Here is a 17,856-nt window from a genome sequence, read left to right on the forward strand (position 1 = left end):
GCGGTGAGCACAAACAGAAAGTAACTGTAAAAGTTTAACTTTCATATATCAAAATTTCTTACCAGGTGTTCATAAAAGCCTGAGTCAGGGCTACTAATGGAATGAAGGTGGCTAAGTGGTTTTACTTGAAAGAGATCAGTGAGCAGAATTGGTCTACGAGATGCGGACCAGAACTTTCTGATTTGTAGTTTCTTAGCTCTTGCATACCCCAAGTTTTCATACCTGTTGTGCTGTTTGTTTATGCATTAATTAATTAATTAATGCATCAGTTTGGTCACAGCAAAATTCTCAACTGGTAGCCAGGGGTCTGTGAGTTGAATTTTCTTTCAGTCCATATTTGGGAGCCTAGAGGATCCTTCACCTTATGATGGCGATATCTCATTGGTAAAGCCTTGCAGAAGCTTTCTTTGGTGCTCACGAGGTCCTGCCCACAGCCACTGACATTCAGCTTGAAGCATCCTTTGGTAGCCATTGTATAATAGATTGTGGGATGTGTGGGGCTCTCACAACAGTTTGTCCAGTTTGCAGATGTGCCCACAGCCTCCACACCTCAAGTTGGCAATAAGGCTGGGCAATATATCAATAGATCATCCCAAACCAGATTGAAGTCCATATTGTGATACCAGTTTCATAATTTTTGACCTGGCAATGTATCGTGAATCATGATGTGTGTGTGTGTGCTGTGAAAAATCACAATGTGGGGAAAACTGTGAAGCCAGCCAATACTTCTCTCGATTCCTGCAGCCCCTGTTAACTCTGCTGGCTAAGCTCTCCCCAGGGGGCATCGAATCACAAGAGCAGGCGCCAGCAAAAATCACGATGTGGGGGAAAACTGTGAAGTCATCCACTTGCCTCTACATAAATCCATCCTTATATCAGATGTGATGATATATCAGAATATCGTGATGTATAAAAGGTAAAGGGACCCCTGACCATTAGGTCCAGTCGTGACCGACTCTGGGGTTGCAGCGCTCATCTCGCTTTTATTGGCCGAGGGAGCCGGCGTACAGCCAGCATGACTAAGCTGCTTCTGGTGAACCAGAGCAGTGCACGGAAACGCCGTTTACCTTCCCACTGGAGCGGTACCTATTTATCTACTTGCACTTTGACTTGCTTTCGAACTGCTAGGTTGGCAAGAGCCCCGTCATGGGGATTTGAACCGCCAACCTTCTGATTGGCAAGTCCTAAGCTCTGTGGTTTAACCCACAGCGCCACCCGCGTCCCATCGTGATGTATTGTTGTTGTTGTTGTTTAGTTGTTTAGTCGTGTCCGACTCTTCGTGACCCCATGGACCAGAGCACGCCAGGCACTCCTGTCTTCCACCGCCTCCCGTAGTTTGGTCAGGCTCATGTTGGTAGCTTCAAGAACACTATCCAACCATCCCGTCCTCTGTTGTCCCCTTCTCCTTGTGCCCTCCATCTTTCCCAACATCAGGGTCTTTTCCAGGGAGTCTTCTCTTCTCATGAGGTGGCCAAAGTATTGGAGCCTCAACTTCACGACCTGTCCTTCTAGTGAGCACTCAGGGCTCATTTCCTTAAGAATGGATGCATTTGATCTTCTTGCAGTCCATGGGACTCTCAAGAGTCTCCTCCAGCACCATAATTCAAAAGCATCAATTCTTCAGCGATCAGCAATCATGATGCTGAAAACCAGATATCGCCCAGCCCAAGTTGGCAGCCTCTGCTCTGGAGTGTATATGTTGTTCATGCACATATGATATAGGCATGCTTCTTAGTCTTCCTTAGGAAATCTGCAAAAATCCTTTATATAGTGGCTACTGGGATTCACTTCTTCATAGCAGATGTGATATCTGCAGGTAAAATTTGTTAGCAGCGAATTAGTCAAATGAACCTTTGTACATTTTGAGTTATAAAAAGAGCTTGTGTTGCTAGGCATCCAAATGACGACACATGGGGGGAAATTACTGTGTGAGAGTGTAACATAAGGCTGCATGTGCAATTCAGAGAAATACATTTCTAGATTAATATAAATCAAAGTTGTTGTTTTTTAAAGGTCTCTAGAATGCTAAGTTCAAGCAGAACAGAACCTCTTGCTGGCATAGGATCCTGTAAGAAAACGTTTCAATGTTCATTGTGCCTTCTATGACTAAACAAAGGTATCCCTCCCTGCAAGGGGACAAAACTGCTTTCAGCCATGCAGGATTGCCCTGATAGTACCTCTAAAGGTAAAGGTAAAGGACAGTTAAGTCCAGTCGCAAATGACTCTGGGGTTGCTGCGCTCATCTCGCTTTACTGGCTGAGGGAGCCGATGTTTGTCCGCAGTTTTTCTCAGTCATGTGGCCAGCATGACTAAGCTGCTTCTGGCAAAACGAGAGCAGTGCACAGAAATGCCGCTTACCTTCCCACCGGGGTGGTACCTATTTATCTACTTGCACTTTGACATGCTTTCGAACTGCTAGGTTGGCAGGAGCAGGGACTGAGCAACGGGAGCTCACCCCATTGTGGGGATTCGAACTGCTGACCTTCTGATCGGCAAGCCCTAGGCTCTGTGGTTTAGACCATAGCACCACCTCCACCCAATTGCCAATAGGTGCCTGGGATTCACATTTTCACAGGTACAGAATGCAGCATATTCCTGATGATTTAAAAAAGCGTTATATTTGCAACAGAAGTGCATCACTGAGAAAGTTAAGTGTTCAGATTACCATAAATGGAAACCATATTTAGAATATATTTATTGGGTTACAGCCAATAGTGTCCATGAACTAGCAGAATGGACGTCTGTTTGCACAATGGAACACCCTCTCTCTCACTTCCCCAATGTCCCTTCCAGATTGCTCTGAAAGGTTAGGGAAGCATCTACTATTGACCTTGTATTTGTAATTTAATGTATTTAATGCACACACACCCTCTGCCCAAGTATGGAGGGTTCTTATAAATGCCAGAAAGGTGGTATCTGCTCTTTCATGTTCTTGTGCAAATTCAAATTTCTGCTGCTATATAACTTTCAGCGTATTGCAGATATTAGCATAACTGTGTGATCCGGTCTACTTGCACCTGCACTTCATTCCTATTTTCAGATTTCCCGACGATTAAATGCATTCTGCCTGTGCAGGTTCACATAAGTAAAGTTAACATTATATATTCAATCATCAGCCAATAACTGGGGGCTCTGTTCTGTCTTGCAGGAGGCAATCATAAAACACCTGTTTAGGGGGAAAGTTATGTTTTTATCGGCTCTACATTAAGAACCAGGACATAAACTACAATCTAGCAGCTGCAACAAAGCAAACAGTACCATCCTCCATTTTTGGTTTTTTTTAAAGCTTACCGGCGGGAGGGGAGTTACTTTTTTAAAAAAATGAACCTGGTTAAACAATCACTGCTTAGCCGCCATGGTTAGAGAGCTCCAGCAGCAGTGGGACTTTGTGTGCACACTGGGAACTGAGCCCAGTGTTACCCAGGCAGCATGCAGCCACACATTGTGTTGGTGTAGGGTAGGTGGACCTGAGCAAACAGACTATGGAAGCCAGTGATGGCCAAACATGGCCCGCCAGCTATTTTGGGACAACAGTTCCCATCATCCCTGACCACTGGTCCTGTTAGCTAGGGATCATGGGAGTTGTAGGTCCAAAACAGCTGGAGGGCCAAGTTTGGCCATCACTTTCTTTTAGTGTTGTTTTGATTCTTTGCCTTTCTGAACTAGGTTGATTGGGTTGTTCTATTGGTTGGTTGTTCCTATCATCATCATCATCAAACCTTTTATTGGCATCACATCCAAGCATCCAAACATCCAAAACAAATCAATACTGAATTACCACTTCCCCAGTGGCACAAAACATTTGCTAAAAGAAAGGAGGCAGAGTAGTCTATCATCACATCTCTAGGTCTCCAGGGAGATCAGACGTCTGCAGTGTATTTCAACAACAAAAAACCAAATAGAGATATTTAGCCACTAACTTGGTGAGCTCCTGATCATTCCCCAGTAATAGAAAATGTATGATCTCCAACTCTGGTTTCCATTTGGGGATGCAGAGTTGATCTAGGAATTGCTGATGGAGATCAGCATATAGTTTACAATTAAGAACCATGTGTATAAGGGTTTCCACCAGGTGGTCTTCACATGGGCAAGTTCTTTTTCCTTCCACCCTGCCTGAGAACCTTCCCCAAAGGAGGTTTGATGGATTTGAATTAAACCTGGCCAGTGAAAATGACCTTCTTTCTTGAGGGTTAAGCAGAAATTCGAGGTAATTGTGGTTAGTTTCATGTGCCCAAGAAAGTTGAAAATAAAGAGGGGAACATGTTTTCTCTGCTGCTACTGTTAGTTCCTGGTGCTCAATATCCCACAACCTAGTTTTTATTTTAGCCTTGGCAGATGGTAGGGACATCGCTCGCAAAAGTTCCGCTGACAGCCTGAGTTGCTGTACCTACTTGTTAAACTGTTGTAGCCCTGGGGAAAGAAAGGGGTCTGACAAAACTTCGCTGTTCCTATCATTATCCCTATTTAGTTGGCCATTTTGGGCAGCAATGTGTTGGAATTTCACAGAGCAGACTTTGGGCGAGCATCTTTAGGTACCTTTATGGTGAATGGCGAGACCAGGGACTAACCTTCCAGGTTTGTGGGGACTCTTGGCTTGGTAAGGATCACCTTGGGGACTAACCTCCCTTGAGAGTGAGTGGGCCAAGAAGGCCTCCCTATCTACCCTCAGGCGTGGGGCTGATAAAAGAGGGGTGGTAGTGGAACTGAAGGCAGATCCCCTTTTCATGTAGCAAGGCAGGCTTCTCCCAAAAACGAGGTTCCCACACAGTCACACTGCAGATAATTTGTATAAATTTAAATAAGCATACCCCCATGTTTTACCCAAACTTTTCTTGTGTCACGCCTTTTTATTTCATAGCTGTGGCTGCTACAGGAAACCCCAGATTTGTCTTGGAGTTTTGTTCTGGGTCATTGCGTGCTTGCACAAAATTGTGTGCAATTGAAATATTCTGCCTCATCCATCCCTCCTTGCTCCGCTCTTTTAGCAACATCTTTTATTATGTTTCCAAGTGGCTTCCGGGTTCAGTGCTGTGCACATGTGCATGATCGCACACATATCCTTTGCGCCTAAAACAGGGTTTGCCTGTACAAGGTTTTCTGTCTATATAATTTTTTGCCTTAAATTTTTTTCAGAGTAGTAATCTTATTGCTTTTCTAAGTAGTAGTAATATAGAAATATTATGGAAAAGATCACAAGTTGAAGGGGGCAATATTTTATTTCCTGAGTAATTCTTATTGCTTAGAATTGTTTAAAGCAATTACATATTTTATGCTGATGTTTTGTAACAGAAATAAGATAGAAGCAGAGTAATGATGAAGCTTTTAACTGGCTGCAGTTTGTTATTTTTAAACTGTACTGTGTTTCACCAAAGTTGTGGAGATATGGATCCATAATTCCAGGTGTTTTGGATAAAGGATAGGTAATTCTTAACATACCTCTTTTCCCTTTGAATACTTTTGTGCTTCTTGCACAAGTGTACTTGAAATACATCTTTTATTTTAATCACTACTAAAGTAGTTCTTTCAACAAAGTAAAAGTGATTTGTTCCATGAAACCGTTTATAGAAAATAGTTTTCTGACTGGTCCAGACTGAAAGTTTTCATTTGGCTAGCACAAGGAGAATATGCTGGTTACCTCTCTTCTTATTGTATCCATAAGCTCGTTTTCCATTTGTTGTGGAGTGCCTGTGTGCCTGCTACGACAATGGATTGTGACTTTTTTTTCTGTAATAGAGTGGCTATGGTGCATTCAGTGACTATGGTACCTGTTGCTGGTTCTTTTTCCAGGTCAATTGGCTGCAGGTACATGTGAGATTGTTACGCTGGACAGAGATAGCAGTCAGCCCCGAAGGACTATAGCCCGACAAACAGCTCGTTGTGCATGTAAAAAAGGACAGATTGCCGGTACAACGAGAGCAAGGCCAGCCTGCGTCGATGGTAAGAGACAAAAGATCATTTAACTTAATATCCGCCCAGCACGGAATTGGTTATCAAGCACTTTTATTTGTTCAGATTGAAAAAGTGTCTTGTCAAATATTTGTGCAATCACCAGCCAAGTGAACATGTTGACCCGAGGATTACTCTGGAAATTCTTGTACACATTAACTGTGTGCCTCTAACAGGCAATTGACTCGCTTTCTCTTCTGGTCTAGAGCCTTTGTTTTCTGTTAGTTGATGAAGTTGAGAAATGTTCGGCCGTTTCCCCATGGATCTGTATCTGTGGGATGGTTGTGTGTCAGTTCCATACCAATGGGCAACCAAGCCATGCTGTCCAGATGGCGTATTGGAACAAGCGCTGTACGTTTTCTCTGCCAGAATCCACAGACTTAGAATTGGTTTTGTAATGGTCTGGGAAATGGATGTCCTGCATTGCAGTACTATTGTGTTAAGAGAGAGATTGCTTCTCGAAAACCTTTCTATTGCTTCCTCCGAGCATCAAGAGCTGGGTTCACAGCCAGCCTAACTGGCGTTGCTAGTTTAATACTCTACATCTTAATTTGAATCATAGCCAACGTGACCACTCCTGCATGAAAGTTAATGTGGTTGGGGAAAGGTGGAAGTGCTGGTGAATATGACATTAGAATGGAACTGTTGTATTATACCTTATATTTCTGCTGCCCCTTACCTCATTAAAAACGTCATTCTGTATGATTCACTGCAGATGCAGTGTGTTGCCTGCAGCTTGCAAAAATGCTGATGTAGAGGGAGGATGAAAATATTTCACTTTGAAATCATTTTTATGTCTCAAATGAGCTGCTGTATTCCAACTAAGACACCAGTGGTGCAGTCAGCAGTGTAAGCCTGCTGATGAAAACTTACCGACAAACGTTCAGGTTGCAATTAAACTGAGATAAAACAGGACTCCTGTTATAAATAGACAGCATTAAAAATAGCATGTTTTGATTTAGGTTTTGCAGGGGAAAATACAAACGGATGCTTCTGTAAAAAAAGATAATAAATTCAGGTCGGCTTTGAAAAATGACTCACACTTGAGCCCATTAAAAAAAATAAAAAAATGCTGAGACTTCAGTACCATTTCATCAGAATTTGACTCCCCCACTGACTATCAAAGAAGACAGCGCAAAGGGGATTTCATTGCCTGCCCACCAAGCTAAATATAAAACATCACATCCATTTTATTTTTGTGTTTTGCCTTCATTCTTGTTGGTACTCTAAAATCTGCTTGTTCTTTCTGTTTGCTCCATCATATTTTGCCATGGTATGTTTATTTGTCCCCCCCCCCTCCCCTTTAGATTTAAATAATGTTGCATCACTGCAGTTCTGAGTCAAAGATCTTAACAGGTCTACTAATTTTGGAATTGCATTTGATTTGTCTGGCATGTTAACTTGCTTTATTTTTGCATAGTTTAAAGATTTCTATCCAACTTTTCCTCTGTTGGGTATACTCAGTTTATGATATATTTGAGTTTTTCTACCTGAAGATATAGATGCAGCTTTGGTTCAACCAAAGTCATTATGTGCATATGATTTAGATATGTATTAGTGTTGAGTTGAATGTTCTACATTTGCGGACTCATTTATTCTGTACCAATGAAATAAAAATATATATATTTTATTTTGATTTAGATAGATTTTGTTATGAATTCTGTTCTTTTATTCCCATCATGCATGTTATTTATTAATACCCTATTTGGAAGTTAACTTTATTACAGCCAATATAGTTTATAACCAAAAATGTGTATCAGATTCTGTGTAAGTTGTCATTATAAAATATTTATCAGCATCATTTTCTTAAATAATTCAAATAGTGAACTCAAGTGGCTCAATGTCTATCAGATTGGTGGTAAAGAGACTACCTCAAATTAGAATATTGATTAGTGCATAGTCAGGGAACTCCCTAGTTACTTAGAAGGATATAAGTTTGTATAAGTAACCCTGAAATGACCTGATAAGGACATTTGATGCTATAAACAGTTGAGCCAGTAGCAATGATAAATTCTAGAGCAACTGAACTTGTTTGATAGAGCTTCAGACTGCATGACAAAGGCAGGGACTTCTGCCTTTATTGTTACATTTTATTTAGGCAGAGGGAGAAACCCACTGCTGCACCTCACAGCTACCATAAATTCTGAATTTAGACTTTTTTTCCTCCCTTTGTACTGTTTTTGCTTCTGCCACAGGAAGAAGGGCTGTAAAGGTACTCAAAGTCAGAAAGACTATAATCTAGCAGTTAAGTCTGATTGAGATCAATTGAGACACAGACTGTCAATGCATATGTTAATTACAAGAACAAATTAAACTGAAATGTTTTTAAATATATATTAAATTAAGGTGAAATAATGAGCGTAACATTTTAAAAACCATAGTGAATTGGTATAACTTAATAAAATTAGATAAGGTTTCTGTAACTATAGTCAATTCACTAAGCGGTTATTCTTGCTAGGGCAGCATACTGTTAACAAAATGAATAAAATCAGACATAAAGCAAAGTAACAAATAGTTGCTATTAACATGTCAGAGGCAAACATGTAAAGGTAGCCTGCCATTTTCAGAGTGTCATTCTTAGTTTCAAGGGATATTTGACAAAACGTGTGGATAATGACTTTTCAGTTGACTAGCATTCCCAACCTAGATTTGTATACATAACACTTCATAGTTCATTTCAAATCATGGTTTACCTCAGTGTTTATAGGTTTGATTCCCTGTTGCATCTCTGGTTTAATATTCACATATGTTAGTGTTCACATCTGATGACTAGCATGTTTTCACTTGACACTGATTTTTATTTTTTTTTAGACCAGAATGTTATTCACATTAAAGGTAAAGGTAAAGGTACCCCTGCCCGTACGGGCCAGTCTTGACAGACTCTAGGGTTGTGCGCTCATCTCACTCTAGAGGCCAGGAGCCAGCGTTGTCTGCAGACACTTCCGGGTCACGTGGCCAGCGTGACGAAGCTGCTCTGGTGAGCCAGAGCCGCACACGGAAACACTGTTTACCTTCCCGCTAGTAAGCGGTCCCTATTTATCTACTTGCACCCGGGGGTGCTTTCGAACTGCTAGGTTGACAGGCGCTGGGACCGAGCAGCGGGAGCGCACCCCGCCGCGGGGATTCGAACTGCCAACCATGCGATTGGCAAGTCCTAGGCGCTGAGGTTTTACCCACAGCGCCACCCGCGTCCCTACGTTATTCACATTACCTTCAGCTAATATTATTTTCTCTCTCCCCCTCCCACACCCAGTTATCTTTGAAAACCTACAGAGAATGGTTGGGGTGAAAACTGTCTGTGAATGAATCCTAGTTCACCAGACTCTTACAAAATTATGGTGTGTGTTCTTTTCGTTGTGTCCTTGAAAGGGAGAATGTAAAATATGTTGCACTCTAAATATAGAAAATAAGAGCAATACATAATTAAATTAATGCACTGCAACTGTGATCCATGAAATAGTTACAGTTCACACTTGGATTTTAGCCATTCTAATTGCATTGACTTCAATGGGTGCAAATTGTTTTAAATTAAAGCACCGGGGCTTAAATAGCTTATCTTCAGTGAGACTAAAATGGCTGCACTCCAAATACCCTGTCTTAGTGTATTCATGAGCTGAGCTGAATAAGTACAGTTCTTATGACTATAAGAAGTTTTATGGATTGGTATCCGTTAAATTCCTGAAAATACTCTGAATGTACTGTAGGAGATCTCAGCCTTTAAATGTCATCCTACTTAAGATATAAGGCTTCTTAAGATTATAAATACTGAATTTATAGTGTGTGTTACTGCTTTCACTGGATATAAATCTAGCACAAATAAAACAAAAAAGGAAAGATCTGATGGATTTGTTACTAGCATGGTGTTGGCTGGTGGGGGAAGCTTTAGGAAGACAGGTGTTTGTTGCTAAAACCTTGGGATTATTCCATATCCGTATTCAGACGAATAGGCTTGGTTATTTTATTTCAAGACAGAAGAGCTAACTAGTTCCAGTAGTTATTGGTCTTTTCATATAACTGTTAATTAGGAAACTAATTAGGTATTGCGTGTTCAGATCCCGAGACCTCCTCAATAAATAAAGACACATTCGACTCAAATTTTTGTTCTGTTTTTTGGCAGAATTTAGGCCACAACTTTATTGATTACAGATAAGTGAGTGGTTGCATAGGCTCTGGTTCGACTAATTCCCTACACCCTTGCAGGTAGCGCTGACCCAGAGCTCTATCATAGGTCAGCCAAGGGTGAACACCTGAGGCAGGTGAAAAGCCTGGGAACAGACTCTGTTCTCTCCCCAGATGCTCCCCTGGACTCAGGCATGGGCACAACCCCCTTTTGGGGGTTGACTAAACCAAGTTGAGTCCCTGGATTCCTTTAACGGAATGCCCTTCACATAGTGGCGCCGAGACCGTCCTTCCATCCCTATCACCTGAACCAGAGCCTATCCGCAACCTTACAAGTTGTGACGATTTGCTACGTGGCAGGCGAAACCCAAATGGCCACAGCCAATCAGCCAAGTGGGAAAATTCCTACCGTGCCCCTGTCCCAATGACAGACGACACACGACAGCATAGCAAGGTCAGTTGCTGAAAAAAACCTAAATATAGGGAGAAGTGGGCGGGTGTTCTGATGCACGAGCGAAAAGAGGAAGCTCTATGACACGTGCATGGGTATAAATAGGTCCCTCGAACCATTTGCCTTCTTTCCCATTGGCCAAATTGAACCCAGCGACGAGGGACCACCAATTGGGCGTTGTGGCTATCCAAACAACCCCACCCACAACCTTGGGTCAGTCACGTTGATATCACCGCAACACGTGCCCTCTGTGAGGAGGATACGATTTGTCAAGTTGCTAAACCAGTACACCTTTTTTTATTTCATTCGGGGGGGGGGGGATGTAGTATGGTCACAATTATCTCTATTGACATTGGTCAGAGTCTAACTTTATGCACTTTAAAGGCTTATCGTTAATTCAACTCTTTCTTTTCACTTAATGTGAATACAGATAGAACATAAGGATACAATAACTTCATAGGTCCCTTCCACATCTGTGTACACAGAAAGATCAGCCATGCATCATAATTGCAGAAAGAAATTCTAATAATACCATAGTAATTTGGATGCTAATGCAGCTTGGCAACCTGTGACTAGTGAAGATTTATTCTAGTTGAATGGAGAACGTTACTTGGATACCACAAGTATTTAATCTTTCAAATGAAACAGTCCAAATTATCTTGGAGCACAATGAAAGACAGAGGTACCGGTTGGATCCAAGCTTTTAAGTTTTTTAATTGTGTTTCAGACAAGTTAGTCTGACACCCAATGTACCCGGACACAGAAGAGATAGTAGACTTTTTTGGAATGTCACTATATGCTGATCTACATGGTAAAACCTGTAAGGAGGACATGACAACACCAGTGTGACAGCTATGCAGTGGTTATAAATTTATTTAATTAAGCCACCCTGTTTTACTTGCACAATGGAACTTTTCAGCCTTATCTCCCTGTGTCCCTACAGTCTGCTCCAGGGTTTCCAAGGAGAGAATAGGGAGGGGAGGTCCAACTGTACTTGCACAAATGGGTTGACTTAAATGGATACAACCAATTAGCTTGTATCACGTGGAGAATCATTGTACCAATATAACACAATAATAATGTATGTGAAGCAGGCTTCTTCTACTAGTTTCAGAGATTATGGCCTTGGGATAGTCAGCCATCAAGTGTTACATCCGGAGTTTCAGTGGTGCTGGTGACGTCCAAAACAGCTTTCATCATCTCTCCCTCATGAGAAGAATTAATTACAGTGGTACCTTGGTTTTAGAACAGCTTAGTTTATGAACAACTCGGATTAAGTACGCTGCAAAGCCGGAAGTAGGTGTTTCGGTTTGTCAACTTTGCCTTGGAATAAGAACATGTTTCACTTCCTGTTGAGTGTGTTCCATTTGTAAATTGAGTCCCCTGCTGCTATGGGAAAACACACCTTGGTTTAAGAGCACTTTGGTTTAAGAACGGACTTCCAGAACAGATTAAGTTCATAAACCACTGTACATCAAAGGCATACTTGGCAAGCACCATCCATAATTTGATGTTAAGGCTAAAGCACCAACATGTATGTGCACCGGCTGCTGTCGAAGGTTGGAAAATCCGAGTGCACTTCCTGTGTGGTGTGATCACTGATGGTAGAAGGGAAAAAAGAAGTACCTTACAGATGATATACCAGTTATCATATGGACTTTGAAATTAACACTGTTGGTTTTATGCAGCGGTTGCTCTTCATCCATCTGACTAATGTGTTTTGCGCTATAAGGAATCAAAATTACTGCTGGTGCAACTGAGATCTTCCTTCTGTCCAGCACACTGGGTTGGTTTGCTTATCTCCTGTGAAAGTGCTACTATGGTTGTTGGGAAACAGCTGTGAGCCTCTGAATGTAAAAAAAAAACACATTCGAAACATTACTGAGGTGGGGGAGAGAAGTGTTCGCCATGCATTCCTATGGCTCATGTGTACAGTTTCCTGTGTTTTGTGGAGAATTTTAAGAGGCAGAATAAGGTATGATGTTTCTTGTGTTTTACAGAGGTGACAGCCAAAGGAAAACATAGGTCGGTTACTGTGCAATCTGTTTTAATATGCTCTAAAGTGGGTGGTGCTGTGGTCTAAACCACAGAGCCTAAGGCTTGCCGATCGGACGGTTGGTGGTTCGAATCCCCATGACGGGGTGAGCTCCTGTTGCTTGGTCCCTGCTCCTGCCCACCTAGCAGTTCGAAAGCACGTCAAAGTGCAAGTAGATAAATAGGTACCACTCCGGCGGGAAGGTAAATGGCATTTCCGTGCGCTGGTTCACCAGAAGTGGCTTAGTCATGCTGGCCACATGACCCGGAAGCTGTACGTCGGCTCCCTCGGCCAGTAAAGCGAGATGAGCGCCGCAACCCCAGAGTCGTCCACAACTAGACCTAACAGTCAGGGGTCCCTTTACCTTTACCTAAAGCAGTTGAATAACAGCTACAGTCTCCCCCCCTTACCCTGATCGATCTTGTTCTTTATTCAAACTCCTTAATTACTGATGGCACCATCTTATAGCTCTTATGCACCACACCTCATCTTGCGTCGCTCATAAGGGATTTCCCCAATGTTTGTCCATTTTAAATCTGCCTGATATGCGTGGTCCCTTCCCCTTCCTCATCATTTTGCTTCTTCCATCACCAATCGTCTCCTTTGTGTTGTACTCATCTTTCTATTCTGTCCTATTTCTGTTGCTCCCTGAATACCATTTGGCTGTGGAGGTGATCTCTATTATGTCCTAGAAAGCATCTTGGGATGAAAATAGGTGTTGCCAAAGCATGAAGAAAGAATTATAGGTGATGAATAGCTATCCATGTTATAGTTTGCTTGTCTTGCTTCCCTGGAAATTATATTTCATCTGTAGTATCCCCAAAGACGTGGAGGTTTAACTATAAGCACAAATTACTTCATCTCTCACTTTAATGTGGTCTCCTTTGGGGTCTAACCTGGCAACAACATGGCAGCTGAGGCTGGGAAATGAAAACTGAGAGTGCTGGGAAATTTTAAGATTTAATTATTTAAACTGGAACTTCGCCAGGATGCAAGGTTTAACTCCCTCATGCATACAGACGCTGCCATGGGATCTTTAATTACATCAAATGCATGCTTTATTTTACTGGGGAAATGACATGTTCAAAAAACATAGTTCATCAGAAGGGGATGTTTGTTCATTGCATACATAATTCTGCCATTTGCATTCTGTGTAGTTCCCAGGTAATTTTGCCTTAGTGATCGCTAGGGATGTGCCAAACCTGTTTCCTTATTTCTGTTGAATTTTCTGCTTGGCTTCCCTAAGCTCTCTGGTAGCCCCAGGTTCAAAGTTCAGATAGTCTTGCTTTTCTGTGTCTTAGCACGCAGGGTTCTTGTCCCACTGCCACTTAAACACACACACACACACACACACACACACACACACAAGTAATTTGCACAAAGTGAAGCAGGCTTCTACATGCATATTTACATCATACATACACATTTTGACGCGGGTGGCACTGTGGGTTAAACCACAGAGCCTAGTGCTTGCTGATCAGAAGGTCGGCAGTTCGAATCCCCATGACGGGGTGAGCTCCCCTTGCTCGGTCCTTGTTCCTGCCAAGCTAGCAGTTCGAAAGCACGTCAAAGTGCAAGTAGATAAATAGGCACCGCTCCGGCGGTAAGGTAAACGGCATTTCCGTGCGCTGCTCTGGTTCGCCAGAAGCGGCTTAGTCACGCTGGCCACATGACCTGGAAGCTGTACGCCGGCTCCCTCAGCCAATAAAGCGAGATGAACACCACAACCCCAGAGTCGGTCACAACTGGACCTAATGGTCAGGGGTCCCTTTACCTTTACACATTTTGAATGCACAAAGTGACACTCTGAGCTACCCAGCAAAGGCTTGCATGTGGCTGTATATGTGCTTTGAGTCTACATTCTTTGTAGTGTTTCACTAATGTATGGAAGTACAGTGGTACCTCGGGTTACATACACTTCAGGTTACATACGCTTCAGGTTACATACTCCACTAACCCAGAAATAGTACCTCGGGTTAAGAACTTTGCTTCAGGATGAGAACAGAAATCGTGCTGCGGCGGCGGGGCAGCAACAGGAGGCCCCATTAGCTAAAGTGGTGCTTCAGGTTAAGAACAGTTTCAGGTTAAGAACGGACCTCCAGAATGAATTAAGTACTTAACCTGAGGTACCACTGTACTCAATCCATATTTTCCAGTACCCAACCATATTTGCTGTCTATATTCTGTAAAATGATAATAACGAGAAAGTGAACCCTAGCACTGTTCCTGAAGGCCTCTATTAGTGAGACTTTCTGTCTTTTCTTTAGTCATTGCAGAATTTCATTATCCCACTGGGAAAGAATAAATAGAATGAGTGTAGATAACTAGCAGCTTATAATGGCTGTATCAACAATAGCCATCCATACTCATGTCAAGAAAAATAAGGAAAGCCTATCTTCAAAAACCTTTACTACTTTCTGTGAGAGTTTCAGTAACTATTGAATCCAATTCTTTACAGCTTTCATAAGAGTTCTTTATCCCCTAGAGCTTATTAACCCCAATTGTAGTCCTACAATGCAGTATTAATGATTTCTTTTTTCAGGTTGTCTTGAAGCATTGTTGACATTACATGGTCACCTTCACTGATGCTTTAACTGAATAAAAGCTTTAACTCTGAATAAAAAGTGGTTGTGGGAATATATAGCAAAATAAACATTCTTCCATTTGCACTCTGTTAACAAAGTAGCTCCTACACTTCCCGTCAAGGTACCTTTTCCATTGCATTAAGCTACAAAGTATTCACTTGGTGTCACTTGGACACGGGTGGCGCTGTGGGTTAAACCACAGAGCCTAGGGCTTGCCGATCAGAAGGTTGGCGGTTTGAATCCCCGCGATGGGGTGAGCTCCCCTTGCTCAGTCCCTTCTCCTGCCAACCTAGCAGTTCAAAAGCACATCAAAGTTTAAGTAGATAAATAGGTACCACTCCGGCGGTAAGGTAAACGGCATTTTCGTGCACTGCTCTGGTTCGCCAAAAGCGGCTTAGTCATGCTGGCCACATGACCCGGAAGCTGTACGCCGGCTCCCTCGGCCAATAAAGCGAGATGAGTGCCACAACCCCAGAGTCGGTCACGACTGGACCTAATAGTCAGGGGTCCCTTTACGTATTCACCTGATAACAAACAAACAAAGAAACAAACAAACACACAGTATCTGTGTTTGTATTTGGCCAATAAATTCATTTTCAGTGCCCTAGACAGGGGTTTCTAACACACACTTTTGTTTTGGTTACAGGTCGGTAGCCATGTTGGTCTGCCGTAGTCGAAACAAAATAAAAAAATTCCTTCCAGTAGCACCTTAGAGACCAACTAAGTTTGTTATTGGTATGAGCTTTCGTGTGCATGCACACTTCTTCAGATACACTGAAACAGAAGTCACCATATATAGTGAGAGGGTGGGGAGGGGTATTAGAAGGGTCGTGGGAATGGGTGATTGGCTGATAGGTGTGGTAAACCTGTTGATGGCTGTTAACGACTGCAATTGGTCTTACAGGAAAAAGCAAGGGGTTAGATGGCTAAAAAGAGCTTTATCATGTACAGTCATACCTCATGTTACGTTTGCTTCATGTTACGTTTTTTCAGGTTGTGTCCCACGGCGACCCGGAAATACCGGAAAGAATTACTTCTGGGTTTTGCTGCTCGCATATGCACAGTAGCGTTAAATTGTGCTTTGCACATGCGCACAAGCGCCAAATCATGCTGTGCACCTGTGCAGATATGGTGCTTCACGTTGCGGGCTTTTCATGTTGTGAATGGGCCTCTGGAACGGATTCCGTTCGCAACCAGAGGTACCACTGTATAATGAGATAAGAATCTAATGTCTCTGTTCAGACCAGGTCTCTCCATGGTTTTAAGTTTGGTAATAAGTTGCAATTCAGCAACTTTTCTTTCCAGTCTATTTCTGAAATTCTTTTGTATTATGACAGCTACTTTGAGATCTTGTATAGAATGTCCTGGGAGACTGCAGTGTTCTCCTACTGGTTTCTCTGTCATTCCATTTTCTGGTATCATCCAACCCCACAGGACAATTTGGAAACAAACATTTCACCCATTGCTTGAAAATTTCAGATCACAATTGAAATCTCAATAATATCACACAAATATAGGTCAAGAAGTATGGAGTGTGGTGAAGTCCCCCCATTTAAAAAAATAATAATTTGGCATAATATTTGGACTGTTTGATTATTGAATAATATGTATAATTCAGAATGTATGATACGGTTTGATTGGAGTGTTAAAATGGAAAATTTAATAAATATAGGTTTGTTTTTTTTAAAAAAGAGTATATACTCTACAACCATCAGTTATGTGTTCTCAAATCAGCCTCACTTCTGATACACAGCAACTGCCGTTTGTTCTCTTCTCTGGCAATGGAGCTGCATATGGAGCTTGCCATACCTTTGCACTTTGTTTAATTCCGCAACTGTTCCATAGGGGCTAAGCATGCTTTTCTTTTTCCACTTTAGTGCTAGGAAAAAGGAATAAAGGTTGTGAGTGAAATTGGGGTGTGTGTGAGGATTTGAGGGTGGGATTTTTAACGCTGACACTTTTAATAGCTGTTCTGCGATGAAATGCAATTTTAAGCTTGCTAAACTCACTGGCCCATTTTTAAGCGTTCTTCTTTATGACATCTGCTTATCTGTAAGTCGGAGGTTGCGTTTTAATGACTCAATCGTATAAGTGGGAGAGTTGCCGATAGGTGACAACTCTTTGGTAGTTTAGAAAGTGGAATTATTGTTATTGTCATTATAATTATAGCACTGTTTCACCAGTATTATCCCTCAGTGATAAAGATACCACAAAGTTTCCCCTCCCTGTTTTTCCACTAGGGGCTCTTTAATAGTAACAGGGAGAAAGAGATGTGTGTATTCAGCCCAGCATGAATCACCTGTGTCCCTTTCTGCTTAAACAACTGTACATGTCCCTAGTCCATTTCTAGGTCAATTGAAACTCCTGGTGCCTTTAAAGCTTTTCACAGTTTGGGACCAAGCAGGGTCCTTGAAGAACATCATTTAATGTTATTTTTCAGGAGGCCCTACTGTTTGTAGATTACGTTGAGTACAAGCTATTGAAGTTTTTCAGTTACGACATCCTGGCTCATGGTAGATGTGATGGTACATGTTGTTTTTTGCTTTAGAGCAATGCAATTGATAATGAAAGGATTTAGGGAAGGAACCCCAAAATCGGGGGATCAGAAATTCAAGCTTACTCTAGCATATGCCCAAGAACACGAATTAAGCAACGAGAGGTTAGAATACTGAGCAATGAAGTCAAATGTTAGATCCCTCAGTGGAATTATTCATTTTCTA

At 42.0% G+C, this 17,856-nt stretch overlaps 1 protein-coding gene across 1 annotated transcript in view; it reads left to right on the plus strand.

The window, feature by feature from the left end:
• The window catches only part of TAFA5 (TAFA chemokine like family member 5), a 279,463-nt gene that overhangs the window by 173,192 nt on the left and 88,415 nt on the right, over window positions 1-17,856 (plus strand). The window contains 1 exon segment of the mRNA XM_028745723.2: window positions 5,788-5,937. Coding sequence (XP_028601556.2) covers window positions 5,788-5,937 — 150 coding nt within the window.

Source organism: Podarcis muralis, chromosome 10 (genome assembly GCF_964188315.1).
Source record: "Podarcis muralis chromosome 10, rPodMur119.hap1.1, whole genome shotgun sequence".
Taxonomy (NCBI): domain Eukaryota; kingdom Metazoa; phylum Chordata; class Lepidosauria; order Squamata; family Lacertidae; genus Podarcis; species Podarcis muralis.